General features: G+C 47.1%; 3 protein-coding genes across 6 annotated transcripts; 1 reads left to right on the forward strand and 2 right to left on the reverse strand.

The window, feature by feature from the left end:
- Positions 1-123: 123 nt before the first annotated feature.
- dcun1d4 (DCN1, defective in cullin neddylation 1, domain containing 4 (S. cerevisiae)) lies at positions 124-7,253 on the reverse strand. 4 transcript variants are annotated; one of them, XM_062450395.1, is made up of 11 exons: positions 7,102-7,253; positions 5,526-5,596; positions 4,989-5,028; positions 4,564-4,651; positions 4,164-4,252; positions 3,954-4,024; positions 3,743-3,834; positions 3,409-3,517; positions 2,661-2,765; positions 2,439-2,541; positions 124-2,323 (listed from the first exon to the last, which is right to left on the reverse strand). In XM_062450395.1, the coding sequence occupies exons 1-11, from the start codon at positions 7,118-7,120 to the stop codon at positions 2,268-2,270; spliced, it is 843 nt and encodes a 280-aa protein (XP_062306379.1). In that variant the 5' UTR covers positions 7,121-7,253; the 3' UTR covers positions 124-2,267. The 4 variants fall into 4 exon arrangements, with proteins under 4 accessions (XP_062306379.1, XP_062306383.1, XP_062306380.1 ...); XM_062450399.1 differs by lacking the exon at positions 4,989-5,028 and having other exon boundaries at positions 7,102-7,169; XM_062450396.1 differs by lacking the exons at positions 5,526-5,596; positions 7,102-7,253 and adding an exon at positions 5,298-5,337.
- Positions 7,254-8,023: 770 nt separating this feature from the next.
- On the forward strand, positions 8,024-10,002 carry ociad2 (OCIA domain containing 2). The gene is made up of 7 exons (XM_062450121.1): positions 8,024-8,084; positions 8,222-8,356; positions 8,837-8,890; positions 8,965-9,012; positions 9,152-9,323; positions 9,466-9,543; positions 9,645-10,002. Exons 1-6 carry the CDS (start codon positions 8,024-8,026, stop codon positions 9,539-9,541), a joined length of 546 nt encoding a protein of 181 aa, XP_062306105.1. The 3' UTR covers positions 9,542-9,543; positions 9,645-10,002.
- A 113-nt stretch (positions 10,003-10,115) lies between these two features.
- ociad1 (OCIA domain containing 1) lies at positions 10,116-13,495 on the reverse strand. The gene is made up of 8 exons (XM_062450400.1): positions 13,250-13,495; positions 12,738-12,825; positions 12,434-12,487; positions 11,874-11,921; positions 11,655-11,784; positions 11,350-11,516; positions 10,859-11,014; positions 10,116-10,491 (listed from the first exon to the last, which is right to left on the reverse strand). The coding sequence occupies exons 1-8, from the start codon at positions 13,313-13,315 to the stop codon at positions 10,454-10,456; spliced, it is 747 nt and encodes a 248-aa protein (XP_062306384.1). The 5' UTR covers positions 13,316-13,495; the 3' UTR covers positions 10,116-10,453.
- Positions 13,496-14,322: the final 827 nt, after the last annotated feature.

Genomic DNA, 14,322 nt, shown 5'->3' on the forward strand with positions numbered 1-14,322 from the left:
GTGAAGTTTGTGTCGAAGTTGCATCATGGGTATTTGGCTTGAAATTGGGGTGTGTAGTTAATCTTTAAAAAAATGTTTAAAAACAGATCAAAACTGCAAGGAAGACAAAATACAAAACAACCATTTAAGTTAATAAACCCCTTTATATCTGTATAGAGAGATAGGTTACAGTGAAAACACACACATACATACTGTACACACTGTATTTACAGCCTGGACAACGTAACTGCTCGTCCCTCCTGGAGTGACCGGACAGCTCAGAGTTAGTCTCTGTGCAAGTGATTAGTGAGCAGTCCTACAGCTGGCTCCAGCTTCTACAGGTCAGCTCCTTGACAGTCCTGACAGGTGGGGTGGTGGCTAGTCTGACGATGTAAACACTAATGCTTACAAAGAGTGGGGGAAATTGGATGTGCATGAGAGAGAGAAAGAGAGAGAATGTTGAAGGTGAGAGTTGGAGAGAGGAAGGAAGAGAGCGAGAGAGGTGTGTTATGTGTTAACGTCCACAGTTGTGGTTTTCAGGTGTGTACTAAGACATAAGTGAGGACATCATATGAAACACAGCAACAATTCAGCACAAATTCCTGTACAAAACAAAAAATCTCATCCATTCACAGAAGGCTCTGATGGAGCGAGCATGCAATTATTCCCACCCTTAAAACGGTTCAGCATCACATCACAGTCAGAGACTAAAGTTTATACGAGTGTTAATAGGACGTTACATGATGCTAGCAGAACAGCGTAGCATGAACACCATGCTACACCTAGCTCTCATAGCATCAACACCATGCTACACCAAGCTAGCACAACATTAACACCATGCTTAACCTAGCTAGCATAGCATAAACACCATGCTACACCTAGCCAGCATAGCATAAACACCATGCTAAACCTGGCTAGCATAGCATCAACATCATGCTACACCTAGCTAGCACAGCATTAACACCATGCTAAACCTAGCTTGCGTAGCATAAACACCATGCTAAACCTGGCTAGCATAGCATCAACATCATGCTACAACTAGACGTCTGAGGGGCTGGGCCCACCTCTGGCTGGTGGTGCTGGCGCTGCACCCATGCTGCTCTGCTCATCCTCATAGGACCTACAGCCTTGAGGGGAGAGGGGGAGGGGGACTAGGGAGGAGGAGACCAGGAAGAAGGAGACCAGTAAGGAGGAGACCAGGGAGGAGGAGACCAGGGAGGAAGGGACCAGGGAGCAGGAAACTAGTGAGTGAGACGAAGAGGAGGGAGAAGGAGACGACTCAGGATGAGCAGACTAGGAAGCAGGGGACGAGGGAGCAGGAGACTAATGAGTGAGAAGACGACAACTCCAGCGAACTAGGGAAGACGTTTGCTAGATACAAAGATAGAAACAAACAAGCTGCATTTTAGCTCTGAACACAGTCCCAACATCCTGAATCTATACCTGACCACTGAGTGTTTGTGTGCACGTGTGTGTGTGTGTGTATATGCATGCGTATCTGTGCATGTGTGTGTGTGCATGTGTGTGTGTTGCAAGTTTATATGCAAGTTGAATACGTAAAGTGACTTCCATATTTTTGAGGCACAAGAAACTCTCTTACTATCACCACAGCGTTGCCATGGATACATCAGATGGTCATGTGACCAATGAGTGCTGGTTGGCGGGGGCTGCCGCTGTGCCGTAATAAGAGTTTGTCAGCAGCAATCTGATTGGTTTAGTGGTGCGAGGTCGAGCCAATCCTGGGGGGGTAGATAAGCCCCGCCCTGCTCAGAGAAAAGGGCGGGAAACTAGGCTCAATTATCACAGGACGACTGTAAACACACCCGACCCTGGACCCCTGACCTCAGCCATTTGACACAGTGTGCTTCTCCAAGAATCCCATCTCAAACACTCTGAAACTATACAAAATGAGGGTTATTGTCATTTATGGAGGACAAGCACAGATGGGAGTCCAACACGGTTCTACAATATTCAGATGTTCCCGGGTCCAAGAGCCCTGGTTTAGGACAGCCTCCCAGCTGGGCCGAGGGCTGATGGTATCATCACACACTTCACAGTGAAGCAGCGTCCCAGCTGACCATGGGTTCTCCTCCCACAATGCAACACTGGTAAGGAAATGGTTTTCCAGAGGTGGTTGTTGTCTCTGCCATGGCCCTTTCAGGCCCCCCACCCCCGTCCCACCCCCCACCCCCGTCCCACCCCCATCCACTGCCCACATGCAGCTAGTCCATGTTGTTTGTTTACTCTGTGGTTGTAGTTTCTTAAGAGCTGTTGTTGTTGCTGCAGGACTAGGACATATCCCTCTCCTTGTACCACTCCACAAACTCATCCAGCAACACGGGCCCTGCAACACACAACACACTGAGGATCAGGAGGTGAGTATATGTGTGTGCATGCGTTTGAGGGTGTGTGTGTGTGCATGAGGATGGCGGGGTGTGTGTGTGTGACTGTTGACTCACAGGCTCCGTCCTCGTCATAGTTACTGAGGTCCAGGTTGATGGTTCTGCTGAACTCCAGAACGTTGCACCACTGGTCCTTATTGATCACCTTGTACTTGGATTGCTGTTGGGAGACACACATACACAGGAGCACGCACGCACACACACACACACACACTGCTGGGACACACACTAATACCACAATAGGTGTGTGTGTGTGTGTGCATGTGTGAGACTCCCCACCTCCAGGAACTGATTGAACACAGGGAACAGTGGCCATGTCTTCCCCAGTAGCAATCCCAGCATGCACTTGGCTGTGTTCAAGTCCAAACTCCTCTGGTCCTTTTCCTGGGGGAAACCACATTTTAGATACCAGGCACAGTGCATAGTAACAACATCTCAGCTACCAGGCACAGTGCATAGTAACCACATCTCAGCTACCAGGCACAGTGCATAGTAACCACATCTCAGCTACCAGGCACAGTGCATAGTAACCACATCTCAGCTACCAGGCACAGTGCATAGTAACCACATATTAGCCTTCAGACACAGTGCATAGTAACCACATCTCAGCTACCAGGCACAGTGCATAGTAACCACATCTCAGCTACCAGGCACAGTGCATAGTAACCACATCTCAGCTACCAGGCACAGTGCATAGTAACCACATATTAGTCTTCAGACACAGTGCATAGTAACCACATCTCAGCTACCAGGCACAGTGCATAGTAACCACATCTCAGCTACCAGGCACAGTGCATAGTAACCACATCTCAGCTACCAGGCACAGTGCATAGTAACCACATCTCAGCTACCAGGCACAGTGCATAGTAACCACATCTCAGCTACCAGGCACAGTGCATAGTAACCACATCTCAGCTACCAGGCACAGTGCATAGTAACCACATCTCAGCTACCAGGCACAGTGCATAGTAACCACATCTCAGCTACCAGGCACAGTGTTTTTGGGATCTGTCTGCGCCCCACTCACCCTGGCAAAATCGAAGGCGTATCGGTAGATGAGCTTGAAGCTTGTATTGTCATTCAGCATGGATCTCAGGTAGTCTAGAGTGTTCCTCAGCCTCTCTGTGGAGTCACACCTGGCCAGGAGACAGCCATCTTAGACACGCTACACAGTCACATGACCAGAAAATAAAGACTCAGACATTCACACACTCACTTGTCCATACACAGATTGACCCACACACAAACACTGACTCACACACACACACACATTCAACCCCACACACATATTGACCCTCACATACCCCTGTACACATACACATACCCTGTGCACACACATAAATTAAGACAGACAGGCTTACTGTAAGGAGCCCATGCCTTTAAGCCACTCCTGCAGGGTGAAGTAGCCCATACTCTGAGCATCCAGCTTCCAGGCCAGAACCAGCATCACCACCTGCCCATAGAACCAGAACCACCATCACTATCTGCACACACAGAACTACAACACAGACCTACAGATCTCCATCACAGACACACCTATGGACGTACAGCAGAGGTTTACGGGTTTCTTACATTTTCTGGTTCCACTCCGATGTCCTCACAGAACTTCTCCATCCCTTCTGGACCCACTGCATCGTCACAGCCTGCAAACACACACACACATAAAACAACACAGAACACACATATAGAACAACAAAGATCCGACACACACACACTCAAACAAATACTCTGAACAACACACACACACAGACACCTTCCCAGGAGGCCACAGCAGCGTCTCACCTGCGTACTCGTAGAACCACTCCAGACATCTCTTACTGGAGAAGCTTTCCTGCTCCCTGATCTGGGGGGCCTCATGCTTCCTGAGAAGACTGCAGGAGGGAACACACTGTTACAGACCAGGTTAGACACCTTCTCTCACATTCAACTCCACTACCTGGTTGCTATGCGGCGGGGGATGGAGGCTACCTGGTTTCTAGGCAACGGGGGTTACCGGGTTGCTAGGTAGCCGCCCGGCTGTGAGAGGGTGCTACCTGTTTGCTAGGAGACCTGGCGGCAGGGGTAGGGGACTACTTGGTTGCTAGGCGATGGGGGGTTCCTGGTTGCAAGGTGGCCATCCAGCTGTGGGTGTGGGCTACTTGGTTGCTAGGTGACAAGGGGGTACCTGGTTGCTAGGTGTTACCTGTCATGGCGGCTCTTTTTAGCTGTCAAGTCATCTCCGGCTGTGGGTCTCCTCTTTTTCCTGGGGGGCATGGCTCTGGAACGGCAGGCTGGGGGGGCGAGGGGGTATAGACAGCTGTTTAGAGAGCTACTGTATCACATTGATGACACCCGACACACAGTATCACAGAGACACCAACAACTTGTTTTAACATCTTGAATGTGTGACTGTGTGTGTATGAATAGGTGTGTGTCTGCATGTGGATGTGTGTGTATGTGCCAGTATGTGTGAATTGATATGCATGTGTGTGAGTGTGGGTCAGGTGTGTGTGTGTACGGTGGGTTAGGTGTGTGTGTGTATAGGGTGGGTCAGGTATGTACGTGTATTTGCGTGTGTCTGAGTAGGGTGGGTCAGGTGTGTGTAGGGGAGTCAGGTGGGTTCAGTACCTGAGGAGTGACTGTCCTGTCCAACCTCCTCTGTTAGATTCTGTGGAGAGACACATCTAAAACAGCTGCTCACACACTACACAACTAGACTATTCTATTCTACTCTAATACAGTACACTATAGGCTACTACACTAAGCACTGGCTGGGTAGTTTGCCAGCCTATAGAGGGTGTGGTAGATGTACAGGGGTGAGGAGTGTGTGGGTTAGTTTATCAGCCTGTGGAGAGTGTGGTAGGTGTGTGAAGTAGTTAACCAGCCTGTGGAGGGTGTGGTAGGTGTGTGCGGTGAGGAGTGTGTGGGGTAGTTTACCAGTCTGTGGAGGGTGTGGTAGATGCTGTGGGATGAGGACTGTGTGGGGTAGTTTACCAGTCTGTGGAGGGTGTGGTAGATGCTGTGGGGTGAGGACTGTGTGGGGTAGTTTACCAGCCTTTGTAGGGTGTGGTAGATGCTGTGGGGTGAGGAATGTGTGGGGTAGTTTACCAGTCTGTGGAGGGTGTGGTAGATGCTGTGGGGTGAGGACTGTGTGGGGTAGTTTACCAGTCTGTGGAGGGTGTGGTAGATGCTGTGGATGCTGGCTAGAGGAGACAGATGGGAGTTGAGCTGAAAACCTGCGGGATAAAAAAAAGCCGATAAGAAGGGAGGAGGGTGAACACAATTCAGAGCTCTAGGTGTCAGCCAACACTGGGTCAGCTGCTCATGCCCACTCACACAGGCTCTACATCAGCTGTGTTCCCTTTGACCCTGAAGCACTACCTTAACCAGTATATGTATGAACTGAGGTTTTGTGGGGTCCCCATGGTAATGGCAGTGGGGGGTTAACACTCTTCTCACTCCCCCTCTTCTCTCTCTGTCTCTGTCTCTCATGGCTGTTTCTTAGAAGGGCTAAAAACAGCAACAGAAATATCTCTTACAGCATCGTCTACGTAAATGTAAGGATTGAGTGACGTCACAGCAGGAGACTAATATAGTCTGTGGAAGGACCGGGTTAATAGCAGGCAGCCTAGCCTGGTCGTGTACAACCGACCTGATCGCCGCTACTGGGGCCCGACGTCTCTACCGGGATGACCAGCTTGACTGCACCATTGCAGGACGGGAGACCGGACGGCAAATTACTGCCTCGCCTACTCCCTCTAACCAAGAATCAAATGCCACCAATCTTATTTATTTGCGTACTAAGTGTCACCCAACGTCATCGTTTTAAAATCGTTCCAAATGTTCAGATCGACGACAGGCCGTTGAGACCCCACTCCCTGCATACCTAAAATAGCATTAGAGACGCACAACTTGCAATGAGTTTACAAAGTATCTAGAGAGTAGCTGGAAACATGGACGTTGTAGTTCATTTCTTATGTGATGGCCATGGTTCTCTTATACAAGGACCAAATAATTAAACTACAATACCCATACTTCCAAAAAATAAATAATTTCTTTCAGCACCCCTCTCCTGACACTCACCAAACTGATGAATGCATATAACAATGTAACAAAAATGGTACATAGCATATAAAACCACATGTAAATGTGTCAAAGTCTCTGTTATCCTCCTCTGCGGATGACGAACGGTTCAAGAACCCAATGTGGCACGCATCGACAGAAATTTTACACAACTGCGTCACGATTTTCATACTCTAATTTTCCGCAGTTGGCTCGAAATCTGACCTATTTAATGTCACATAATATCAGTGCGTATAAATCGAAGTTGCTTTGCAGTTTCAACAAACTGGCATGCGTCAATAAGGTCCATACGCACATAAACCTGGTACAAATAATGTTGCTTTTACTTTATCCACGTGAACAGTGAGGCATAAACGTTGTTATTATCATACTAAGAAGTCACCAAAAGTGCGTTCCACAACAATAACATAATACAGAATACCTCCTTTGTTGTCACCCCAAGACAACGTAGGAAACTACAAAGAGAATGGCAATAGCACTCAAGATATCCATACCACTAGGCTACTCGATAAACAGATTGTCTGGCACCATGAGAGGGTCTACTCGCCGTACAGCAGCCACACACAAGCCATGCATCAGGTAGGGGCAAATCATGGTTGTGATCTACGTGCTAACATCATTGCGCGTACAAAAACACCAAAGCCACAATTATACTTACTTGCCGCATCAGAGTGCATTTTTATGAAACACTCAACTGTCTGTGTGAAGTCCGCAGACCGGCCAGGAGGCGGGACTTGTTAACGTAACGTATGACCGTAGATGATTTCGGGTTGAAGACGGACTCATTGACCGCGCCCGGCGTCTCGCTGATTGGCTGACATGGCTGTCATGTAGCAAGGATTTGGACAAAGAATTTAAGACCCTTCCCTGTTTGAACGTGACAGATCAAAGTTGTCAAGGAGACCGTCCCCCTGCCGTTGCTCATTGGCTAGAAAACTTACCTACAAACGTCAATATTGTGAATCTCCTCGTGCAATACCAAAAACCAGCCCACGACGGATCCCCATTGCTCGGTCTTCTCAGAGGGACACGCCCACACACATTTCTTCTGTGGCGTACCCTGCCTTCAGTCATGCGACTCCGTTGTTGTGAAAGGTGATTGGTCTGCATTGATGACGTTTTGGTTTGGTGTATATCATCATTTTATTTCTTGACACTAAGTTTTTTTTTTCTAAGTTAAAGTCTCTCTGAATAATTATTTTCTGCATGAGTTGATTTGTTTAATCTTTCACGACAGTTCAGTGAATGCGTTCATTTGCATAACTTCAGGATTTACTCTGCCTATTGCTAAAAACAGACCTCGCATTCTGTGGTTGTAAGATCCCAACCCTACAACCATGAAGTGCCAGGGACTTCGAATTAGGAAAAATTAAATAAACAGAGCTTGCTCAGCTAGCTTAAAGTTGAGTGATAAATAAACAATTAGAATATATTATAGTCGGAAATTGAAGTAGTTGTAGTAGTAGAATTTAGAAGTCATAATGACATTTTTATCTTGGTGAACGAGAGGAGGGAGGGGGCCAAAGGTAGGCCAGAGGTAAGGCTCTGAAAGGCAGTCAACTCATAGTAGGTGTGTCACCATGAGCTATAATGAAATCAAAGACAAAGCGAAAGATGTAGAGCGAGAGAGGTGGGTGGAGAGTGTGTTGAGAGAGAGAGGGGGAGGTGTGTTACAAGTTATTTCACCAGCCCTCCTTGTAGGCAGGGCCTCTTTGTTTACAGTTGGGGTGGGGTGAAGGAGGATCCAACCAGGGACCTTCAGATGGCGGAGGGCTAAGAAGCAGACAGGACTCCGAAGTTCACTTCAGCTGGACGTAGATCTGATCCAAGAGGCAAGGAAACGACTCCAGAGACCAGCCACCATGAGCTCCGAGGCTGGAGAGAGCGCGGCGACAGCACAGGCGGACAGGAAGGTCAGAGAACCACACTCAAGGTTGGGGGCAACGGGAGAGCTGTGTTGGGAGTGGCCCCAAGCAAATTTTGGGCACACCAAAATCAAAACCCATAACTGAATTTCAGGAATTGTATAGGGCATTTCAGAATGCTTGTAAACAATAGGCACCAAGATACTTCTGGGTGGCAGAACACAAGCTTTTAACATATTCTTATTATGTTCTCAACATGTTGTTAACATGTGGAGATGTGGGGTACATTTTGCTTTCCCCTGTACATCGCTTTGGATGAAAACATTTGATAATTAAATACATAACCATAAACATGTTGATAATGTTCTCCTCATAAACACGTTTATAATATTCTTCTGACATTCTGCTCCTCAAACACGTTAATCACATTCTTCTCATAAACATGTGTATAATATCCTTCTCATAAACATGTTTATAATATTTTTCTCCTCATAAACACGTTTATGATGCTCTCCTTCTCTATTGCAGCTCTGCCTGCGTCTCTGGGAAGCATGGCCGTCACTGGAGGACTCCTCTACCAGGGTAAGACTCCACCGCCCACACAGAGCTGAACAGCATGAACACGAATCCCTTCAAGCTCTAATCTGTTCCTCCAGGAATCTGGAACACCTCCAAGAGGTTTGGTCCCTTCCCCAAACTAGCAGGTGAGTCCTGGGGGAAGACACAGGGGGGAAGACAGAGGGAGGTGTGTGGGGGGGGGATGGGGCGAGACTGGGGAGGTAGGTGGGATAATTTGTTGTGACCTCTGTCAGTCCATGTTTACGGTTTGACCTTTGCCCCTAGTGGCGGGGATCCTGGGCTATGCGGTGGGCAAGGCTTCCTACGTCGGAACCTGCAGGGAGAAGTTCCAGAGACTCGGCCCGTTCCCTGGTTCTGAAGACGGCCCAGGGTTCGGCCCAGGGTTCGGCCCAGGGTTCGGAGGTCGTGGTTTTGGCCCCGGCTGGCCAGGACACAGGTGAGGGGCTGGTTCTGTTGCCGGCTAACACCCTGGCTTAGGTTGAATATATCAAGGTTGATATCATGGGGCCAGCGGTAACTCGTCCCCCATAGTAACAGAACTCTGAGCTAACGGTAACTAACCGTCTCTCCCCTCACAGGCGCTGCCCTCATGTGTGTGAGGAGTGCAAGAAAAAAGAGGCGCCAAGCCCTCCCACAGAAACAGCACAAAGCTAGAGGTGAACACACGCGCTTGCACTCGCTTTGACACACACTCACTGTTGCTCTCTATCTGACTTACACACACACAGGTCTTGATCTTCTTCTCATTCGATTTCAGACATGACAGACTGCTGGAGGACCCCATATGATTCTAATGTTGTAATAAACACGTACTGAACCAACACGCCAATTACAGATTGCAAATTTACCATACTTTCTATATGCACCATTTGTATGTTTCGAATAAAAGCTTCAGAAAAAGGAATAAAATATCAATGTAGAAATGTTGCTCATGGTAGCCTGGAAATGCATACATCTGCCACTAGAGGGACTTTCAGGCTACATCACCCCTTTCTTATACTTCACTCAGATCTGCTTTAAAGTAAGTCCTACTCTCTCTGCATTAATGCATCTGTTTTTAAATAATTCTTGTTGGCAAAAAAAAAAAAGAACTATCAGCCTGTATGAAGAACCTGTGACATCAGTAAAGTAAATATTGCTGCACATTTCTTTTGTAAAACACATGTGTAAACTAGTCAGTATGTGTATGTTTCAAACAACCCTGATTACAGAAACAAGGACAGCCGACTAGGCTAAACCAATTTGGTTTATTAAGCAGCATCACATTATGACATGAACACAGTACAGGTGATCAGGTACTGACTGGTGTCTGGAGAGGATCACATGACCCAAGATGACAAAGCAGCCATTCTGAGGGTCTGGAGAACCTACTCCTGCTCTTTCCCTCTCCTTCACACACACGCACTTTCTTTAACACACACTCACGCTCTCCTTAATACACGCTCAGCACTCTCCTCTCTCCTTAAAACACTTTCTCTAACAGACACACACTCACATTTCCTCTCTCAACTGCTCCCTCTCTCTAACACAAACTCGCTCCCTCTCCTCTCTCTTTAACACACACACTCACTCATCCCATGTGTCTCCATACTTGTTCTTTTTCACTGTGAACACAAGAGAAGATGAACACAGTGTTACTCCAACCTGCCTGGTACATGACACAAGATGACTACAGTGTACACTTACACTATACATTTGATCTTATACAGTTTCGATTTAAGATGTCATTATATGTCATCTATAATGTGACTGTATATAACAGTTAACCCCACCAGACCGATATTCCCCCACCCCCAGACCCACCTTCTCCCTCCCCCCACCCCCAGACCCACCTTCTCCCTCCCCCCACCCCCAGACCCACCTTCTCCCTCCCCCCACCCCCAGACCCACCTTCTCCCTCCCCCCACCCCCACCTTCTCCCTCCCCCCACCCCCAGACCCACCTTCTCCCTCCCCCCACCCCCAGACCCACCTTCTCCCTGGGGGTCAGCCCGCCCTGCCCGAGGCTGCAGAGAAGCGTCGGCCTTCTGGGTCATGTTGACCTCGTAGTGCTCTCGGTTCCGGCTGCGGAGGTTCTCATACAGAACAGGGTCCCTCCTGGGGCCTTCGTCCTCCAGGTACGACGGTGCTGAGAACAGAAGAGAACCCGGATGAGAACCAGGATGAGAACCCGAATGAGGACATACGACGAGTGGAGAGAGGTACAGCTCTGTGGTTAGAGCACTTGACTGCAGATCAAGAGGTTCAAACCCCTTCCCCTCCATTCACTTTGTATAAACATTTCTGCCAAATCAATATCTTACATTATTATTATTATTATTAAATAAATACCTTATTATTATCCTTATTACATGGTGATGAGTGTTAAACTGATTTAATCTCAGATTAGCTGAGAGTACTGGGTGTTGTCATCAATCTGACATGTTGTCAGTACGCCAGCCATCAGAACTCTCAGGTCTCTACCTGGAGGGTTGATTATGTCATCACCAGGTGCCGAGGGGGCGGAGTCGCTGAATGCAGGCGGCTGATAGGCCGAGGAGAGGTCATTGCTGAAGGAGTCTGAGGCAGGAATAGGGACATAGGCAGCCTGCTGGGGATCTCCCATCTCTGATTGGGTCTGAGGAGCCAACCTGGGGCCAATGAAAAAACACAAGGTACACCTGAAGATCCAATCACTTTACAGAGGTTCATAGGACAACACGGGCAAGCAATCGTTGCTTTGAGAGATTGATGGCTGAAATGTGTTCTCATTTGGACATAGGACTTACTGTTGGGGTATCTGACGACGCCCTTGTCTCAATGCTTCACCCAGTGGTGAATTCTCCAGGTTTTTGAACTTCTCCTGGCATACCTTTGCATAGGAAATCTTCCCTCCTATATACCCAACCATCCCAGCAACTAGAACATAAAAAAAGAAATTACGTTGATTTGGATAAAAAGTGTCTGCTAAATTAATACATTGTTCTTTTTTTAAATGTATTACTCACAAATTATTTTCGGCAAGGACCCGAAGCGTGGCGAGGGTGCGAGGACTCCTAAAAGTAACAGGTGGATTAGGTGGACTCCTAAAAGTAACAGGTGGATTAGGTGGACTCCTAAAAGTAACAGGTGGATTAGCCTTTTTTTTTTTTACGAATAATGTTCCCACCTTCCATGCTGTGCTGAGGAATTTTATGTACAGATTTATGTGCCGATTAACAGAGTCAAAGAATACCATTTTAACCGCCTTAACCAACCCTGCACTTAGTGATACCAGATATACCTCCAAACTCTGGAACACGCATATATACCTGTTTTAATTGTTGTGCATATGTATGAGCTATATGTATATTTGTATGTATGTGTGTATGTTTTGTATGTTCCCCTTATGTAATATGTGGTAGCCAGTATGTCTGTATGTATTTATGTTTGTGTGTACCCCTCTTGTAATATGTTATGTGTATTTTTCTATCTGGACCTTGAGTCTGCAAATAAAGTTAAATGAATGATTAGAGGGCTGATGCAGGAGAGTGGATTGAGGAGATGACAGACAATCACGACCACTTACCTTTGGCAACAAGCACCTGCGTTACTCCCACTGCCACTGCAGAGAACGGCAGAGCTGGGAATGAAAAGTGTTGTCATTAGAACTAAAATACCGCATCCTTCCAACGTATAAAATGACAAAACTTACACCGATTCCTTCTATTCACCATCTAGCATCACGATGGCGTCAGTTAGAAGTGTGCGTTATAAAACCGGAGACCCAGATACAAGTTGAGGGCAAGGGACGATGCGAAACTAACGAATTAACGTCTGTGAGTGACATATTCGTCCACATATCAGTCTTGTTCATAAACATTTAAACTTACATCTGTACATGAAGCTTTCTTGGTTGCATTCTTTAAAGACTCGTTTCTCTTCCTCCGTAGGTACGTAGCCTGCCGTAAGCGCTGGATTCTGTTGAAACATCAGTTGTATTGCCCACTCTGAATACGTGTATTTCCTGACATGGATAGTTCTCCAACTTTCGCATGCACAACAATGATCGGCCTTATCCGAAAACTATAAGATATAAGAATAGCTAAGGTGTTCATCAAAATACATTGTACTAATTTTACTTGCTACAGAACGAGGCTTGTTTTCTGGACCTGTGCACAGAAATGGTAGACTACCTAGTTAGCTAGCCAGCTAGCATAACTACATTTGTCTTCAGCTTCCTCTCTCTGGCTGTTTAAGGGATTACAGACGGGTGTAACTGAGTTATCTGTTTTTCTTTCCATGACTCTTAAACACGTCTATGTGATCGTGACTGTAGTATGAGGTAGGTTCCTTAGCTAGCTAAATAGCTAGCAGACAGTTGTCCATGCGTACAGTAACTCACCTGTTCGGGCTGTGCCCCGTCGTATTGCTGCGACATGTCTGTAAATCCTGAAGATGAATGCGACATTACTCCCAATAGAGTTACGACCAACAAATTACTTGCTGGCAACCTTGATGTTGGGTGACAATTTCGGCAATTATAGTTCAAAATGTGTAGTTTGCTAGCTAGCTAGCCGTGTGGCTGAAATGACCTCCAGCCGATTACGAGATTTCTTGACGCAAATGACATATTTACAGCAGAGGGCGCTAGCGTGTCAAGTTTACAGCACACGCACGCTCGTCGGCTGTGCATTGCCATCCATTTAGTTTCCCACTCCCGGGTCGCCCTGGCAAGCAAGTCGGAACTGGAAACACTCAATAGAAACAGTACTAGTCTGGCTAGAATGCAGTCGGTGTCACTTTACTTCCAAAATATATACATATTGTATCATGTCATGGCTTCATCCTGACGCCAGCTGAATAAAGCCCTCTTTACTCACTGAACGTAACTATTCATATTACGCAAACTCCTTCTGATTCAAGTCCACGCACGTCCTCGGGCGAAGCGGGTGCGCAAATCTTGCTTCATCCTTTGCACAAACGCCATCCAATCACCGCGTGTCTTTCAGAATCGACGTATGATTGCCACAGGCTGAACAAATAGCTGGGGGAAAAATCCCTCACCGATCTTACTGCAGGCTTCGTTGCAATTCGACGAGTTTTCGGTCTTTAGAAAAATGAGAAGAACGGTCTAAATTCAATAAGGGAATACGGAGGCGAGGACGTACACAAATGGTAAAATATCCCTTCTGCGGGCCGAGCAATAGAGGAGTTTCAAGGTTGGAAAAAGCTACCCACGGCGAAAGGAGTTGGATTGCAAGCAAGCCAAGCGCACTTTAAAGAGGTAAGCAAGGCGGACAGTACGATCTCACCAGCTAAACATCCTCGAGTTGCGGGGTTAGCTAAGCTAGCTAAAGGATATCGTTTAGAATACCCGTACCGCCCCACGGTTTACCGGGTAACTTCTGACTACACCCCAGAACTTCCTTGAGTATCCTATCACTATAACATATCACAACATGTATGCGACAGCAG

The sequence above is a fragment of the Osmerus eperlanus genome, chromosome 24 (genome assembly GCF_963692335.1).
Source record: "Osmerus eperlanus chromosome 24, fOsmEpe2.1, whole genome shotgun sequence".
In the NCBI taxonomy this organism is placed as follows: domain Eukaryota; kingdom Metazoa; phylum Chordata; class Actinopteri; order Osmeriformes; family Osmeridae; genus Osmerus; species Osmerus eperlanus.